The following is a 19,524-nucleotide window of genomic DNA, read 5'->3' on the forward strand; positions in this document are numbered from 1 at the left end:
CATGAACATGTTCTAGTTGAGATCATAATATCCAGAGGGACTGAAGCTGAAGCCAGCTTATTGGGCATATTGCTCATCTACACTTAAGAGGGAGGGAGGTCCAACCCAGGACCATTTGGGGAGAAGAGCACCCTAGCCACCAACACTAGACTCGTCCTGACCCTCCCAATAGCAGGGACTCAGGCAGTCGCTCACACCTAAACATCTGCTCATAAATGGATCACACATCAGCATCCATCTTAAGCTGTTGTTCTTGTTGGTACTGGATTTAGATTGCAGTGCTTTAGTGATCCCCAGGGAAATAAATGGTTTCCGTCACAATTGCTCTGCTCAAGATAGAAAAAACAATCGTAAAAATAGAGATTTAATCACCATTTGAACGATAAACAGGGAAGACATTTAATACAATGTGAAACATTGAAAAAAAATGCATGTAATATACAACAATATAGCTAACAATATACATCAACACACATGCAACACATGAAACACATGCTGGGATATGGCACATTGAAACCCTGATATACATACATAGGTACATGATACATAGGCTTGTCTCTCATGGTGTAGCAGCCAGGAACCAGGTGAGGCGACAGAACCAGGAGCCCTCTGGAGGAGCAGGAGTGGTGGGGCCCAGGCAGGCAGTGGTGAGGCCAGGCAGACAGGCCCCTGGCGTGGGGAACAGACGGCTTCCACCACCTCCACCTCCACCTCCTCCTCCTCCTCCCTCGCAGGTACGTGCACGCTCGCGTGGCGCCCTGCAGCCATGCGTGGCCGGCAGCAGCAGCTCTTCCCTTTCAACAAAACAGGGTGTGTTGGAACTCGTCGAATGGGTTTCTGTGGCCGTCTCTCTCTCTCTCTCTCTCTCTCTCTCTCTCTCTCTGTCTCTCTCTCTCTCTCTCTCTCTCTCTCTCTCTCTCTCTCTCTCTCTCTCTCTCTCTGTCTCTCTCTCTCTCTCTCTCTCTCTCTCTCTCTCTCTCTCTCTCTCTCTCTCTCTCTCTCTCTCTCTCTGCCTGGTGCTGCAGCAGTTTGCAGGAGATGCAGAACAGATACAGCTGCTGCTGCTGTTGCTGCAAGACCTGGCCGTCCGGATGGACTAGAGGCACCTGTATTCTGCCCATGAGTCACCAGTTATCTGACGTGTGTGTGTTTGTGTGTGTGTGTGTGTGCGCGTGCTTGCATGCATGAGAGTGAGTGAGAATGTATGTCTGTGTGTGTGTGTGTGTGTTTAAGAAAGAGAGTGTTTGTACGTGATGAATGTGTTATGCATCATGCGAGTATATATGCCTGTGTGTTTGCAAGTGCGTGTGTGTGTGTGTGTAAGAGAGGAAGAGAAATAGAGAAAAAGAAAGAGGGAATGAGGTTATATGTTTGAGAGAAAGAATATCAGAGCGAGAGAACGGGGGAGGGGGGGGAGTGATTGTGTGTGAGTGTGAGTGATATCCTGTCTCAGTCTTCTTTGTGGGATTTGATTCATTTATTTTCATTTTATCTTTCAGTCCTCAAAACCGTCCAAGGAGCTTGTCCCGTCCTTCCTCTATAACCGGGACGTCTGGCCTACAGATGAAGGTATAATGTGTAAAGTGTGTGAAGCAGTCACACACCCTGAGACATAACACACACACACACCCACACACACACACACGCACACACACACACACACATCCAAAAATCGGAACAAATCCTAATTATCCCATCACACTACTAGTGACTAAGGACTGCTTACTAACTTAAAGACCAGACACTGCTTAGTAACCACCATGATATCCATCTGTGAACGCACCACCAGCAGCATCTGTCAAGTTGATAACAAGGTGGAAGAGAGGTCAAAGTTAAATAGATGTCACCTTCATTCAGTAAATAGGACGATATGCTGGTAAGATAGATGATAGTGTTGCATTACATCAACAAATTGCACATCGTTCCACATCCTTTGTCCTTCCCCTGAACCGTTGAATGAGGTCGTCTGAGTGAACACTGTCAATTTAAGGTCTGATTCATTTGTACAGCTCCTTCCTCATGATTACACTCCAAAGGGCTTCCAAGGATCACATTATCTATTCTTATTCAAACTATCACCTAAATATATCTTTCTTTGCCCATATATTACCGAGTTTATATTACTGAGTTAAAAAATAATAATTGGTGTACTGCTTTCCCCAAGAAGGGAAGCAGTACATGAGGTTAAAACACTGCAATGAATAGTACAGATATTAGTATATGACCACCCGGACCCCCTGAGCCCTCTAAAGGACAAACTCCCCAAAACCCAGATAGGGAAGGAACCCTGAGAAGGACCACAGACTAGGATGGATTGGATGGTTGGGAGGGCAAGAGGTGCCAACAACTATGCCATGCCTCCATGTCCTGACTGTTTCCTTTGATTATTAGCATGCTGGAAGACTGAGAATCGATTAGCAATATGAGAATAGCTAATTATCTCCCCTTTTTTGCATTGGTAATGACGATGTTTGGTGGGTCCTGGGCCAATAGTGGGTCCTGAACCTCACACAACAGAACAACATCACGCCAAGGTCACGGGCTCCATGGCAACCACCCAAACATGGAGACCACCACACCCAGGTGGGGCCCCTCATCGTACCCCAGCCCAGGCCCCGACGACCCTCTCTCTGGAGGAGCAGAGGATCCTGCAGTCCTTGGACCGACTGAACCTCCAGCTCCACTGTAAGACACTCGGCTAACACTAGCTAACTTGGATTACTATTTTAATCATGTAGCAGGTGACTTTATCCAGAGTCATTGACAGTGAATTCAGACGTTTGTCTTGAAGGAGCAGCGAAGCACTTAAGCATAACTACGGGTTAAGGTAGAGTTATGGTTGGACGTTGACGCAACGCAATGACCGCGCAGACGTGAACCTGTTTTGGTTCTGCGTCGGGTTTAAGGGGTTAAATTTTCATCATCTATGCAGTATGGATGAAAGGCAATGTGCTTTCATTAATACTGATGGATCAACCATTCAAATGAGTAGCGCTCACCTGTGTCCCCTGCTGTGCAGGCATCGAGGAGCAGGAAGAGGCGGATCCCAGGGGACTGGTGGCGCTCAACATGGCGGCAGTAAGTATGACGACTCGAGGGAAACCACGACAGCCTCCAATCACATGAATTCATTCATCCGTTCATCCGCTTTCGATGACATCCACTGTTTTTCCCTCTCCTCTTTCTCCTCCTCCGCCAACTCGTGTCTGGGATACAGATCAGGGATCAGGGCAAGGCCTCGACCAATCACAAACAGACCTTGTTCTCTGTGAACGGCCGCACCCACAACCACAGGAGGTTCTGATGTTTGGGCGGAGAGGTCCTGGTTTGGGATCCTGGTCCGTGTCCCTCTCCTCTTTCTCCTCCTCCGCCAACTTGTGTCTGGGTTACAGATCAGGGATCAGGGCAAGGCCTCGACCAATCACAAACAGACCTTGTTCTCTGTGAACGGCTGCACCCACAACCACAGGAGGTTCTGATGTTGGGGCGGAGAGGTCCTGGTTTGGGATCCTGGTCCGTTTCCTATAAATTCTACCATGGGACTTCTCTCTGACTCCCTCCTTCAGTCTGTTCCTTCTTTCCTCACCAAGCACTTTACGACCTACCAGTCCTTGCTCTGGGCAGGTCAGAGCAAAGCTCATCCTCCAAAGAACTGACGGCGGTTAGCTGCTGAGACCTTTCTGTTAGGAACCTGGAACTCAGATCTGTAGTGCACAGCTTCCTCCTGAGCACATAGTTGAACTACAACTCCCCACAAACGATTGGAAGCCGAGAATAAATAATTCATTCTAGTTATTTTTATGTTAAGTGCAAAGAGATATAAGATCTGGCTATGAATGCATCTACGTAATTTAGATGTGTCATTTCGTTGGTCGGGTTGCGTAAAGCTGATGGGAAATATATTAATCTAAACGTTATCTAAACGCGAGTTAGACCTCAGGATACCTGAAGTGTGTTTGTGTCTTCCAAGCTGTAACGTGTGGATGCCATTAAAACTGATAGTGGGTGTGTAAAAGCACTCCGGGTTTCATATAGTTTGACATCTTTATCTTTCCCCACAGTCATGTTAAATTACTGGAGCGTTAGACTGCCTTTCTGGTTCACTTAGTGCATCTAGTTTACAGGAAGATCATTTCTATTTTTTATAAAAATGTCTATATCCAAAAATATATATAACATTACATGTAGCTTCTTCGTACTTTATACCTCTGGAATAAACACGGTGAACACTTTTTACTTTATATGTTCATTTCCTTGTGGTAAATGTCCGAAGTTCCTCCGAGTAATGAACTCTGATGTATCCGGATTCACCCATGTTGGTTTTAGTGAGTCAACTCCTTGGAGCATGTCAACCATTAAACCATCATGACTTTAAAACCTAATATAATGATAATGGGAAAACACAAGAGGACTACTTAAGCATAATGATATGGCGTTGTAAAGACGACCTGACCATCCGGTCGGCCCTGAGCTCTGGTGACTCAGGTGACAGTAAGTGTTTTATGGCAGCGCGAAGGTGTTGCAAGGTGTACTTGTTTGTTTGTTTCGGTGGCCTTGCATACAGCCGTGCGATAGGGGACAGAAGAAAGGAAGGGAGGTGGAGGGGGAGGAGGGGGTAGGGAGGGAGGAGGTAGAGGGTGGATTTGTCCTGCTGAACCCATAGACTCAACCTACTGGATGGACCAGCTGACAGTCTTTGGCCTCTTCCTCCCGAAACCACATCAACTGAAGGTTTCTGCGTCTCCACACCCAACGGGACTCAGAGTGTGGATGTTATATAAATTATATTGTCTGTCTTTTATGCAAAGCAGGTTCATGGGGTTAGCCACCTTCAATCACAAAGACCATTCATAGAGTGGTGTACATAGGCGGGAATCACATTTTAAACCCATTTTAAAAGAAAATCGATATAATGCAAAAAAGATCTATAACACTACAAAGGCATGTCAAATAAAAGTATAAGAAAGTTAAGAATAGGTCTAAAAAGCTGTGGCACTCTCAAAAGTTGAGTCCTGATATGAGTTATTCCAACTCTTGAACAAAATGTAATCAAAAGAATAGTAAAATAGGTTGTTTTGTTTATTCTTCTACAGAGCCAAATCAAGAAGCCGTAACCTGATTAACTTGATTAGCTTTCTGGTCCTCCTGCACAAGAGGAAGTAATACAAAAATAAAGAGAGGGAGTGTGTGTTTGTATATGTGGGTGGTTGTATATAGGTGTGTGTGTGTGTTAATGCATGGGTGTGTATATGTATGTGAGAGAGAATGTGTGTGCATGCATGCGTAAGTGTATATGTGTGTGCGTTCATATAAAAGTGTGTGCGTGTGTTTGTTTATGCATAGGTGTGTGTGTGGGTGTGTGTGTGCGTATATGTGTATGCATGTGTGTATGTGCGTCTGCGTGTGTGTGTGATCTGTGTTTCTCAAGAATTACAAGCAGGGCTCATGTGAAGCTCCTGTTAAATGCGCTACTCCTCCAGGCTTTACCTGGGAGGGGGTGAGACCCAGGAGGAAGAGAAGGATGAGGGGAGGGGGGGATTAGGGAAGTGAATCACTGCGACCCGCCCTCCCCCTGGCGTGCCTGGGTCTGCCCTGCCGACCGCCTGCCAGGACCTGTCCCAGGAGGAGCTGGAGGAGGAGGAGATGCTGGTGGTGATGAAGGTGAGGGAAGAGTTTGAGGAGGAGGTGAAAGATTTAGAGGTTTAGGTGAAGAAGGAGGCGGAGGTGGTGGATGACCTATGAGGTGGAGGTAAAGGAGGAGGAGGAGGATCTATTTACACTGTCAGAAGTACAACATGACATTTCTGGGTAACTACAGGTTTTGAGGGATGGGCGGGTGGGGGGGAGTAGGGGATGAGAAGCTGCAGCGGAGGGTAGGCTAGGCCAGGTAGGTTTGGGTTGGGGGCTGGTGACCTGTGCATATTTTAGGGATGCAGTAAGACGCCTGTGGTCTCCTGTAGGCCTATGCATGTAGTATCAGAAGCCACTTGCACAACATTTAAAGTCATGGCTTAAAGTCATTAATTTCAACCAAACCTTAATGTCTCACCTCACTTATAGTTCTCTGATCTCAAGATCAAAGTTGACAAATGGAACGACCATTTACTTTTATAAAACAGTACAGATTGGCCAGTAAACATATGATGATAATTTTTTGATGTACCACATTCTTATTGTGTTTCTTGCATTTGTTATGCATTTGTTCTGTATGTTTATGATCTTATGATCATAAACATACAGGACATCTAACCGGGATCAAAGAGTCCAATAGGGTTACAGCAGACATGCATATAAAATAAAACAATAAGCAGACTATTTTATCCAAAGTGACCTACAACAGAGGCTGAGCACTATCAAATCGTACAATACAAATTGGAGGTACAAGACAATCCTGCAGAAGGATTATCAACAAATCAAGATAATCAGAGTAGCAGAGAACACAGTAGAAATATTGGCATTCATTTGTATAATAGTTACATTAGACATCAAACATTTCAACATAGTGCGTTGTACATATCACAGTATTCTCCATTACTAGATTACACAAGCCAATGAGAGTTTGCAGAAGATCCATCAAAGGTCCACTGATTTCTTATGTTCTCTCTTTTAGATGACATCCCTGAAGGCTTTGAAAATAATGAAATTGCATCGCCATGTCAAATTAACTGGAGCACATTGGCAAGAGTGCATATGCAGTTAAGATCCCTTAGAGGCTTAGCGTGATATAGATAGATAGATAGATAGATAGATAGATAGATTGATAGATAGATTGATGGATTATATAGATAAATCGTTCAATATATAGATGGATTGCTCAATTAAATTGTTGATTTAATGTGCCTGTCAGAAAAATTCTAAATATATTTGAATTAATTGTGCAGGTATTTTTAAAAAGATCCAATGTTATTGTTTAACGACTGTATCAGACTGCAGGGGGCGATCAAACCTCCGACCCACCATCTAGAGCTGATCTGTACGTTCATGTTTAGTTTGGTGTCAGATTAAATATGTGCAGTGCAGCCACATCGATGTTTCGTGTTTCGTTAAATCAGCCAATCTTAGTTATTCGGCGTGCAAAGAATCACAACGAGAAAAAAGTAGATTCAACAAGTGTGTGTGTGTGTGTGTGTGTGTGTGTGTGTGTGTGTGTGTGTGTGTGTGTGTGTGTGTGTGTGTGTGTGTGTGTGTGTGTGTAGTTTTTTTTTTTCAACCGTTGGAAAGACGACGCCGTTGTCCCATGCCCGGGATTCCCCCTCTCTCGCCTGCAGGCTGGGTGGTCTGGTCTGGGGGCGCTGCTGTTGCACATCTATTTAATGCGTCCGAGTGCATTACAATGATCTGAAAATGACTACTTTCCAAGGGACAATGGGCATTTATTTGCTGCATGGGTGCATGCAATGTTTGGCCCTTTTTCGGTTTCCAACGGAAGTGAATGCGGATTAAAACTGCGAGCCCATGGCGTTGTTTACTTCTCACTGCTGGCATGATGTTATAAAAGGCATTGCTCATGAATAACATACATACGTTTTATAACCTCATTATTCACTATTCGCTAGCATGTGATAGCCTACCTACATTTTAGCGTTGCTTTGGTTACTTACATTTGGTTACTCTACATTTGTATGCATCTTTGTGCTTTCACATAGATAATAGCCTATAAATAACATTGAAGAAATACATTATGGCCAGTGTGTGTGTGTGTGTGTGTGTGTGTGTGTGTGTGTGTGTGTGTGTGTGTGTGTGTGTGTGTGTGTGTGTGTGTGTGTGTGTGTGTGTGTGTGTGTGTGATTGACAGAACAAAGTTGAACTGCAAGTGTTGGATCTGTCGTCGTGGCTTTACAGTCGGCGGGGTTTCATTGGAGATCGATGATCATTCATTCGCACAATATATGGGAAAAGAGCTGAAACAGAGCCCCTATATCCGCTGAAAGTAGATCTTGACAAAATGATTTTTGAATGGAACGAGGGGCCTCATTTGCATAACAATTGTGGGAACTGCATGGATCTACTTTTCATAAACACTGTACAAAATTGAATACATGAAGCACATGTGAAACATTTTAGTTGGTTGGGGTTTTAGTTTTTTTTCCAAAAACAAATGAAAAATAGAGAAATTCTAAATAATAAAAGATATAATATAAATCAAACTGGTGCCATGTTGAATTATTTGTGTAGTAGCCCAGTTAGATACATTCGTATTCAAGAACATTTTGGTGATGAACATCGTTTTTAGAGAAAATGCATGTACAAAATAAGCTACACATAAATACTATAAAAAAAAACTAAGGGAAATTGTATATTTCTCATTAACTGGAGTTTGATCGAAAGGCTATTACATGATGATGATGCTGATGATGATGGTAAACATAAGCGACCCACTAGCAACAAACATCAGTAACAATTATTTTATCCCGGGTAAACCCTTATTATGACTGGGTGATATGATATTTGTAAGTAGACAATGAATTAATTGGGTCCCTAAGTCCATTTGGCCATTATGGGACGTCCGGGAAGACTGTACCTTTAAAGCCTCTAAAGCCCCGCCCCTACAACGGTGACTCATAAACTTTGACGTCCTGCCCAAAGTTTAGACTCAAACAAAACTTTGCGATTAGTGAGTGGCAGTGATTTGCGTTCGCTTATCATGTATCTTATTTAGACACAGTCAATAACAGTCTAAAGTTGGAATCATACAACTGCTGGGATTATTTTGTTTGGCTTTTTATATGTATTCTTTTCCACAAGTGTATGTAGGTATGAGTTAGGAGCGGTTATGCGCTTTGTGGCATTTTTAATTATGCGCTCGAAAAACAACAGGAAAGCGTATTCTGTCGCTGAACACTTCGACTAGCGAATACTTTGATCAAATTAAGAAAAAAACGAAAAGAAACCAGCCTTTTCCGTTTTTTTAAAAGATGACATGGAATAACTTTTAGCCGACCGATCGCTCCTGAGCTTTTCCCTACTCCGTTAAAGTTTGGATTGGTTTGAAGCTTTTCCTCCACAAATTTTCCCCCTTCTCGACCGAATGATGGACCAGGGTCAGCACAACCCGCCCGCCGGCCACCAGATCGTCCACGTCCGGGGGGACTCCGAGACGGACCTGGAGGCGCTCTTCAACGCCGTGATGAACCCGAAAAACACGATCCTACCCCCCTCTGTACCCATGAGGATGAGGAAACTACCAGACTCCTTCTTCAAACCGCCTGAACCCAAGTCCCACTCTAGACAAGTAAGACCACCCCGTCTGTCCCCCCCCTCTCTCTCTTTCCCACTCTCATTGAAATAACATGGTCTCACAAATCTTAATTTAGTTGTTAAACTAGTTGTTTAGTAGTTATTAACTACAACTAACAAGTCAACTAGAGATGCTAATGCATGTAAGTGCAATTGGTAGGATAAAACAACTCTGATGGTTAAAACCACTCTGGTTTAAGCCGTAGGCCTTGACACACTTCACTTTATAAGCCCTAGAATAGTAGCCTGTATAATTTAACTGACAAATATATTTTCAAAATTAATTTAAAGTTTGTGATTAATTGTTGAACTTTTGGGGTTCGTTTTGTGTAGGAGCTTCGTGTTATGCAAAGAACATAATTACAAAACAGTGATCCATTAAACTCCCACTTGTTTACAACTTCTGTGGATGTTTTTTGTTAGTTCAAGTGAGTTTATCGAGTTCGACTCACGCATGATGTTTTGTTTTTTTATATACTGAAAAGCAACGTTTATGCGACATCATATGATGCCAGCATTATTCGTCCTATTTATCCCCACCCCTCTTTCTCTCCTCTTTATCGTCTGTGATCCTTGTGAAGTTTCGTCAAATTGCGCATGCGCTCTGTACAGTGGCCCAGACTTGTCGGGAGCGGGGGCCCCTGTACTCACTTCAATTCATCAGTGTTTTGCGTAAAATAAATCCCATATAATATAAATAAATATATACAAATGTATACAATATATATAAATGTCTAATATATATGTATATAAATTGTATGAAATAACATTTATATACTGTATATATATATATATATATATATATATATATATATATATATATATATATATATATATATATATATATATATATAAAGAATATAATAAGATCAATAGCAGAGAATAAAACTTTATTTATCCCAGATGGGAATTTTCAGAACAGTAAACAAAACTCTCAATAGCTACTCTCCAATTAATCCCGGAGACAACATTTAAAGTAACTCAAAACACAACAAAAGGTCATACTGCTGAGTTAACGTGCTTAACCCTGCCTGTAGACGTGAATCTCAAGCAAACTATTTATCCTATCTCTAATCTACTCACCCCCGCCACCCACCCACCCTAACCCCAGGCCAGCACCGACGGAGGCACCGCAGGGGCCCTGACTCCACACCATGTCCGGGCCCACTCGTCCCCGGCTTCCCTGCAGCTGGGGGCCGTAACTCCGGGGACCCTGTCTGTCCTGGGCCCCCCGGGTACCTCTCCACAGCACCTCCGCCAGTCCTCATACGAGATCCCAGATGATGTGCCCCTGCCCCCGGGATGGGAGATGGCCAAGACTGCCTCGGGACAGAGATACTTCCTCAAGTGAGTTTGCTAAAAAAGCATGTTTAATCAAAAAAGAAACAAAAAATATGAAAAAAAACAACAACACTTTGATCACTTTTACTTTGAAAGAAAATACAAAAACACTTTTATTTTGAAACATCCCTTAAACATACACACATTTCCAATCGTTTAAAACATATTGGGTGAAGTTGCCGAGACCCAGAAGGGAAAGTTTCCGCTGTGAAACGGTGGGTTATTAAATTTGGTGGCGTGGAGAAGGAGAGGAGCACTGAGCTCGCTGCTCCTCGCTGCTCCTTCTCTAGAGCTCAGATTTCAGTCCAAACAAAGGAGCACTGTAGCAGTCCCGGCCGCCGCCGAACTCACTGCTCTGCTAAACTCATCTCCGAAGTAGTCTGTCTGTTCCACCTCCACCACCACCACCACCGGCCAAAGTACAACTTTGTTGCGTTTTTTCCGTAGACTATAGTTGCAATGAAGGTCGTAGTTTCACGTACAGAATTATTTGTCACAGACTAGTCTCGTGCTAGCATGTGAAGCGAGATGTTGCTTTGTTTTTATGTTTATTGACAGTTAAACATTTGTTATGCTTATTTATTACCATATTTTTCGTAAGTCCTGTGTTGCCTGGAGGTCAACGGTTCTTGGTGTCCTCAAAATAAGATCAACATACACCCAAACATTGAGAGATAGAGATGGATCTGAATAACTCCTACAGAAAAAAAATTATCCTTGGGCAAAATAGAAAATGTCAGTTGTCAGCCCAAATATGAGCCTTTATAGACAATGGGTTATTGGCAATCCCACCAAAAGAATATAACTTGAACTATAAAGAAATTTTCTCAAATAAAAAAGGCAAAGCTTTGCAAACCAGATGTTTGCAGGTCTCACATCTGGGGAACATCTGGTGTGTTATTAGGGGAGGTCTTCTTGAAATGGTACAAAGGTTGGACTGGGGAGGGAGGGCTGGTGGTGTGGTGACTGACCACCCCTCTATAACCCCCTCACCCACCCTCACACACGCTGTGGGGGTGGGGGGAGGTCAGGAGAAGAGGTGGCTCACATTTCACTCAGGTGACCGCCGCCGTTGCCAGCGTCTGTACCGTTCGTTCACCCCCGGAGGATCCCAGGAGAGAAGGCTGTAAGACGGAGAGCAGAAGCTGAACTCTCCTTCTCACTCTCAGTTTTGAGCTCACTCTCTCTTTCTCACTGTTTATGCCCCCTGTTTCTCTCTCTATCTACTTTCGCTATTTTTGCTCGTTTTTTCTGTCTATCTCGCATTCCCTCTCTTTCTCTCTCTTCCTCTTTCAGATTCTCTCTCTCTTTCTCAGCTTCTGTCTCTTTCTATCTCTGTCTGTCTTCCCTCTCTCTATCACTCTCTCCCTCTCTCTGTCTGTCTCTCTCTCACGGTTGTTTGGTTAAATATGAGTCATGAGCCCTGATTTTTGGCAGCGAGGTGATAAAGGGGTGGCGGGGGGGAGGGGGCGGGGGGTTGTTGGGGTGGTGAATGGAGGGTGGTGGGGGACTGGAGGGGTTGAATGGAGGGGTGAGGGGGTGAATATAGGGGTGAGTCAGAGTGGCGCTACGGAGCTGACGTGGCCCGAGCGCGAGGTTCCGTTCTGGGGACGGGGCTGAATAGGGGCCATGACGGCACCATGGCCCTCCCTTTGTGTCGCTGGACTTTAAATGGCAGCCATGTGGAGATGACTAGAGTAGAGGTTGGGGAAGTGGGCTGGGCTGGGCTGGGCTGGGCTGGAGGGGGGGGGGGGGGGGGGGTGGGGGAGCCCTGCCTTTGTCCCGGCACAGAAACAGTGATCTTTATTCACACTGCAGGTCTGTTGAGACTCATGTGAGCCCTCCAAAAATAGACAAATGGCTGCCATGGGAGTTTTAAGATGGTGGTGGGGGTGGGAAAGAGGAGGGAGGATCGGGGGGGTGCGTCAGGGGGTGGTGTGTTTAGATGTCTTCACGGCGTACTTCAGCGGCTGGGGTGTTTCAGGACAGACGCGGAGGAACTCTAGCAGGAACTGGAGTGGTGTTTGGGGTGTTTTTAGTGCCGTCGCTGTGTCATGATCTCTGGATCATGGGCTTGGAGGGAATCTTCTATTTTCTTCTCCTGAATGAAGACGGGGGGGAGGGGGGGGGGGGGGGTAATGTTCCGCCTCAGGCTCTCAGGTTACTCTCACCCAGTTTCATAAAACAAGGAGAAGGAGGAGGAGAAGAAGAAGAAGAAGAAGAAGAATTAGAAGAAGAAAGAGGGGGGAGGAAAAAAAAGCAGGGAGAAGTTTGGGAGAAAGTCAACATAGTCTGGGGTGCTGGGCTATCCCCGCTGCTTGTCTTCCCGTAACTCTGGTCCCTGTATCTAGGGGGGGGTTTGGGGGAGAGATAGGAGGACATGGGTCACCCCTGCCTGGGACTGGGAACTAGAGGGGGGAAGGGCTCTCTAGAGCTGGGTCATACACTAATGGTGGTTTCTAATTTAGACACACCAGTGGAGCAGGAGGGGCGAGGGGTGGGGGGGGGGGGGGGGTAATCAGTGTTTCCGGGGGCTTATTAAATGTTTGAATGAAGCTTGTCTCTGTGGGAAGTCGGTCCCAAGCAGAGAGCAGGCTTCTAGAGGGGTGAGAAGGCTCCATGTGACCTCGGGGGCCAGGTAGCACTGCTTCATTAGACAGCCCATTGTGCTCTCTAAATGGGGGTTTGCTTTTAACTCTTCTTTGGGGATGAGTCTGTTGTTGTTGTTGCTGGTTGTCTTTTTGCGACAACAAATGCTACACTTTTTTTGCCGGATTTTTGGTTTTCAGGTTAGTTCATGTTAATAGTGGTGATAATATGTCATAACTGAAATATAAAACACAGGTTTGGTTATGTTAATAGTGGTGATAATATGTCGTAACTTAAATATAAAACACTTTTATTTTCTTCTTGTTGCGTCAATATTCACAGTGAAAGAATATATTTAGAAATATATTGATATTTGATGTATTGATTTCTGTTTGGCTGTCGTGGTTAGATAACTTGTCTTTGATTAGTTGATTTAGTCTCATTGGTTTGCACTTGGCTAGTCTGTGCTTGACTATGCTAGTTTTTTACCAGACCAGGCTAGTTTTTTTGTCGTCTTACTTTTGCTAGGCTAAGCTAATTTGTGCTAGGCTAATCTAGCTTGTTCTTCAATAGTTGCTGTGTTTTGCTGTGGTCCCAGATAGTCTTGGTCGACACTAATCTTTTCCTTCAGGGTGGGGGGGTAGGGGATTGGGGGGTGGGGTGGACTTTGTCCTCCTCATTCAACAGATGTTGAGGAAGTGGTGTAAGTATATACTCCAAAGCACCGTCATACTGTTTACTAGCATAGCCTAATTCTGCATCCGTAGGATAGCAGTAGCCTTTGTCCAATGAATACAGAGCTTGCAGGAGAATGAAGCTCTATAAAGTACAATGCTGTTGTTATTGTACTTGAAGTCCATTAATTTAATCTAGCATTGAGTATTCCATTTCAACCCCATTTCAACTTTGTTTCCCCAACCCACCATTAAACTGCACAACCATTCAGTCCTGTAGCTAAGTTATAACGCCACCACCATCACTTTGTAATGACAGTGTATCCGCTCTCGTCTTGCGTGGCAATTAAGCTTCGAACCACACATAGGAAATTAGAGTTGCTAAATATGCTAACTCGATTTTTAACTGAAGCTGTTTAGAATTGAGGAACCTCACAAATGGTACTGCAGCCCCCCTGCCCCCCATCACCACCACCACTCATTTGGAGAAACTTTGTGTTTGTCAAACTTCTGGTTTATTGACCACACACACTCACACTCACACTCACACACACACACACACTCACACACACACACACACACACACACACACACACACACACACACACACACACACACACACACACACACACACACACACAGGCCCCTTCCTGTTCAGCTCAGTACACAAATGGGAGTGTGAGAAAGCTGGTGTTTACCGAAGCCCTGGTGTGACACCTTCTCCAGACATCAATACCTCCACTGTCACTGAGGGCATCTCCACAGAGGGCCTCTATCTGGTCCTCACTGGCCCCCCACTCACAGCCACCTCACCGTTGCTACACAAAGAACCCAGGCTAACTACAGTCAGATAACGGAGCTGACACATTGATGTGTTTTGTTTTCCCCTGCCCTGACAAATATCTAATCTAATCTATAATCTATATCTAAAAAATAAAGCAAACATTGTGCTCCGAGGAGGAGGGGGGGGGCCGCATTTGTGAACACGCTTTATTTTAGCACAAGGACACCTGGATTAATAGACAGCTTACCTGAATATTCACCCAAATGTCCCGTCTGGAGATACTATTTAAAAATAAAGTAATTTATCATCTGAGGTGGACAGATAGATAGTTAGGATCCAGTTAACATAAAGTTTCACCTTGCATTGACCCGACCCTAACACTTTGCTCAGGGGCACGTTGTCGGGCCAAATGGCTGCTGGGCACAAACACGACTCTTTTATAGCTGTTGTCTTTAACCACTTGGTCCGCCTGTTGAGTTTCCTCACTTGTTTAACTAGTGTGTGAGTGTATGGGTGTGTGTGTGTGTGTTGAGTAACTGAACAACCATAAATAAACGTTCTTTTACTAAAGATGAGCAGTAAGGGAGCACAGGAGGAGGATGTCACGGGGAATATTGACACATACTGAAACTGAACGGCTGAATCACTGGCCTGCTCGGTAATGATGAAGATAAGGGCGAGTGAGAGGGGGAGAGAAAGGGAGAGAGACGGCGAGAGTGAGCACCACTTCAAAGGCTGGATCCTAAATCCACAGCAGGGGGTCACAGAGGTGGAGCACGGTGCGGCCACCCGACCGGAAAACCCCGGTAGGGCGGGGCGGAGGTCCCATCATCATTATCGTCTTCCTAATCATCGTCATCGTTACCTCAGAGCTGTGACGAGATCTGCTGGTAACCCCGCCCACTTTTATAGTGGTCCCTGGGCGTGGAACCTCTCTCTCTCTCTCTCTCTCTCTCTCTCTCTCGCTCTCTCGCTCTCTGCAAAACAGCGTTTCTGTCCCTCTCACACACAACATTTGACCCCTGCATTTATTATGGTCTGGCGAATGTTGCGCTCAGTCTGAGTTTAACAACCAACAAGCTTTGATCTGGTTTCTTTTTGTTAGTTCTGAACGACCAGAACCTCTTGGAAGTTGTGCTCAATGCCCGTTGTACACCACATATCAGACTCGCCATGGACATCGCTTTCATCGCTAGGAAAACAAAAGCCTTCTCGTGGCGTGAAAATCATTGTGGTTCCGTGACCCGAGGCTCTCGTGTGTTGACGTCTCTCGGCAACAACAACAACGGCATCAGCTGGGTTCAATTTACCATGTGGAGTGTCTAAGATACACACTCCACAGTTCAGACCAACCCCAACAACTTTTTTTTTTTCTTTACTGCTGCCACTCGCACATAACTCCTCAATTCTGGTGAAATCAGCGCCTGGCTGCAGCCAGGCACGGCCCGGAACTGATTTACGCAGATAAGCTGTGTGTCTGTCTGTCTGTCTGTCTGTCTGTCTGTCTGTCTGTCTGTCTGTGTCTCAAGAAGACACTCCCCTTGCCACATCAGTTTCAGTGACATCAGGCCTAGCCTCTATGTGAAGACCCCACCCCCAACGACCCCTTTTGCACATGTGGCGTTATAAATAACACTGCCACAATAAACAGCACCTTGATAATTGGGCCATCACTCAGAGAGACGTGGAGTGGCTGGTGGAATTGAGTCCCCTCACAAGCCACAGTAATGACAGCTTGAGGGAGAATTCTGCAAGGCAAGCTGCAGGCTCCGTGCCTCCAGCGCAGTCGGGGGGGATCGCAATCTGTCTTGTCACCCAGGAACGACAACTCCCTCACCAAGCTGCTTTTAGTCCCCCCCACCTTCATAAGAATTATTATTATTATTTTTTTAACACACTCAACGTTTTTTTGTTTCAAAAGTTCCCCCATAACTATGACCAGGCGAGAGTTTGTGTTTGTGAACGTAAACGTTTTAACGTTTAAAAAAAAAAAATGGAGAGTTTGGGTTTTGTGTCAAAATTGAGTCTTCATTCCTAATTCCCACAAAGCCACACATTCCCATTTGGTTTTTAACTGTCACTATTGTGCTACATTGCTGCCATACAAAATGCTAGTCTTGGCTAAATTTGAAGTTTGAGTTGAATTTGAGTTAACCATATATTTTTGTCACGGTCAACCCTTTGACCCAGCCTAGCCCTAACGGCCAAAGCTAAATAACATACAGATATGTTACCATAACCAAGAAACCACAACATGCTGGAACCAGTTGGGTCTGTCTGTCTTTCCCTAGGGGTGATTAGATGGGGGAGTGTGAGGGTGGGGTAGGGTAGGGTAGGGTAGGGGGCCATGGGTGGTAGGTCTGGCTGTCCTGCGGAGGTTTTGTGCTTTTTATCAGCAGGACGTGTAAACACAAACACAGAGAGCGTAGGGCGGGGCTGGGCCTGGGGGTCATGTAGGAACTTGCTCCGTTCACACACACACACACACACACACTTTAAGGCAGGAATAATCTGTTGATGCAAGACACGATGTGTGTGCGTGTTACTCTAGCAATCTCATAACCGTATGAGTTGATGGGATATCCTGCTGCTGAGAGAGGCCTCTCTTTGTTTCACTGCCAAAAAGGATTTGAGCGCCGTATGTTTTTTTTACAAAACTATCTTTTATCACAATTCTATCTAGGAACAGGATTCATCAATGGGTAAAAAAAAAATGTAATCTTCCGATAAAAAAAAAATCTTGTAAACGGTAGCGGTGGGTTCATCACAACTGCTCTTGCTCGTGAGCAGGGGAAGAAAAAAGCTGAGCCAAGTCATTAGCTAGTAGTAAGCTAGCTGTTTTTTAACCGGCTTTCTCTCTCCATGTAATAATCTGATTAGTGAAACTAAGGCTGTTTTTTTTTTTTTTTTTACAATCGGCCTGGGCAATCACTAGACTTACCCTTAAACCCGCCGACGACCGTTTTACGTTATGTACGGGAAAAAAAACATTCCAGGTTCTGACTTTCTCGGGAACTGGTCACTTTTTCGGGGAAACTACCGTGGCCATTGCCATGGTAGCGGGGGGGTGGTATCCGTGTTTGGGGCTGGTGCAAGCGCAATGTTGTGGCGGTAGACTATTGAAGACGGTGAATGGATTATGTTTTAGTCTTTAAAACTGGCTGATGAATCACCAGTGTCCATTTGGTCACTCATTTACCACTCCTCGTCGACCGGTCGCTCAGCGATCCACGACGACCACTAGCGAGCACACAGGGAGGCTCTGTGGCGGAGTGGGCACAGGCACCTGGCGTTTTTATCTCTGCTCTGGTGATAGTCGCACACACACAGCCAGCCTTGTGCTTCCCCGCTCCACCATTGTTCAACTCTGGCCCTTTTTTTGTTTTGTAACTTTTATCTGTCTCTGTGTTACTGATATTGTTATAATAATGATAATAATGGGGGGGGGGGGGACAAACGGACTGTTTGGGGGAAAGTTTTGGTATTTGCCGTTGCAGAGTCTGGGTCGTTGATGAGAATGTGGCCAGTGTTGTGTTGTGGTTCAGACTCCTGGCATACAGCCGCGTTCTGCTCCAATAGGAATCATCTTCCAGAGTCCTGGAGCACCAATCGGAGCGGTTCAGGGTCTAACAGAACAACCCCCCCCCCCCCCCATACCCATTGTAAATGGGATGGTTTCCTGAGTTGGAAGAGAGCAGCAAAAATAAAAGCTAAAAAAAGGGGGTGGAGTTCCGGGGAGTGTAACAGGACCTCAGCAACTCCAGCAGCCAATGGGGTCGCCCGGGACTGTTTCCGTAGCGCTGTTGTTTCCTCTCTCTTTCTCTCCCCTCCCCCCCGTGACCTGTCTCATGGGGCCCCTCTGCACTGAGCAGTTACAGCTTGGTGTGTGTGTGTGTGTGTGTGTGTGGTTGTGCGTGAGAGAATAGGCTAGTTGGGGGGAGGTGTGTGTGTGGTGATTCGGGGGGGGGGGGAGACTCCTTTGATTAGTAAAGCATAAACAAGAGGCTTCAAAATGGGCTTGTGTGTGTGTGTGTGTGTGTGTGTGTGTGTGGGGGGGGGGGGGTGTGGGTGTGTGGGGGTGGGTGTGTGTGTGTGTGTGTGTGTGTGGTAAGGGGGAGAGTGCTGAGTCAGTCTGTCTCTCTATTGCCGCTTTTCCACCGCCAGTACCAACTCGACTCGACTCGACTCGCCTCGACTCAACTCGGTTTGGTTGCGTTTCCATCTAAAAAAGTACCTCTTCAATGTGGGCGGGTCGTAGAAAAGAACCTCTCCACCATGGGCGGGTCGTCATTAGGTTTTAATCACGGGAGACGCGATTCCCGGGAAATCTGAATCTGATCAAGACTATTTCCTGATTCCCGGGAAAGGTTATGATGGGAAATAAAATAAAAAGCGCAATGACTGCGCGTCTATTGTTGTCATACGGTAACGTTGATAGAGGCGAAACTCGAGCCCTAGGAAAGGAACGACACTGAAACGAAACAGCGAAACGCCGGTCCGTGGACTCCAGCCACGCCGGACACACACAACCACGCCCGACACACATAACGACGCGCAGCCTAACTCTAGCCCCGGGAAAGGAGCGACACACACGGCGAAACGCTGATCAGTGTCCCCCTCGGGAGCGGGTTCGTGGACTCCAACCACGCCGGACACAACTTAACTTGAGTGAATATTCCCATTTACAGCCGCTGGCCAATCAGTTACCAGCAGCCTGTTTACGTCACACAAAAGTACCTACTCCGCTGGCATGGAACCTCGACGGAGGTAGTACTAAAAAAAAGTACCCGGTACTAGGTACCAGGTACTTTTTTTGCCAATGGAAACGCAAATAAGGCGTGGCGAGTCGAGTCGAGTCGAGTCGAGTCGAGTAGGTACTGGCGGTGGAAAAGCGGCATA

General features: G+C 45.6%; 1 protein-coding gene across 1 annotated transcript in view; it reads left to right on the plus strand.

Moving 5' to 3' along the window:
- The first annotated feature begins 8,628 nt into the window (after positions 1–8,628).
- Positions 8,629–19,524, plus strand: part of yap1 (Yes1 associated transcriptional regulator) — a 28,102-nt gene continuing 17,206 nt past the window's right edge. Inside the window, exons 1-2 of the mRNA XM_084466808.1 lie at positions 8,629–9,232; positions 10,349–10,584. Coding sequence (XP_084322934.1) covers positions 9,029–9,232; positions 10,349–10,584 — 440 coding nt within the window. The 5' untranslated portion in view covers positions 8,629–9,028. The remainder of the gene's footprint in view (positions 9,233–10,348; positions 10,585–19,524) is intronic.

This window comes from Micromesistius poutassou (assembly GCF_964030765.1).
Source record: "Micromesistius poutassou genome assembly, chromosome: 4".
Classification (NCBI taxonomy): Eukaryota; Metazoa; Chordata; class Actinopteri; order Gadiformes; family Gadidae; genus Micromesistius; species Micromesistius poutassou.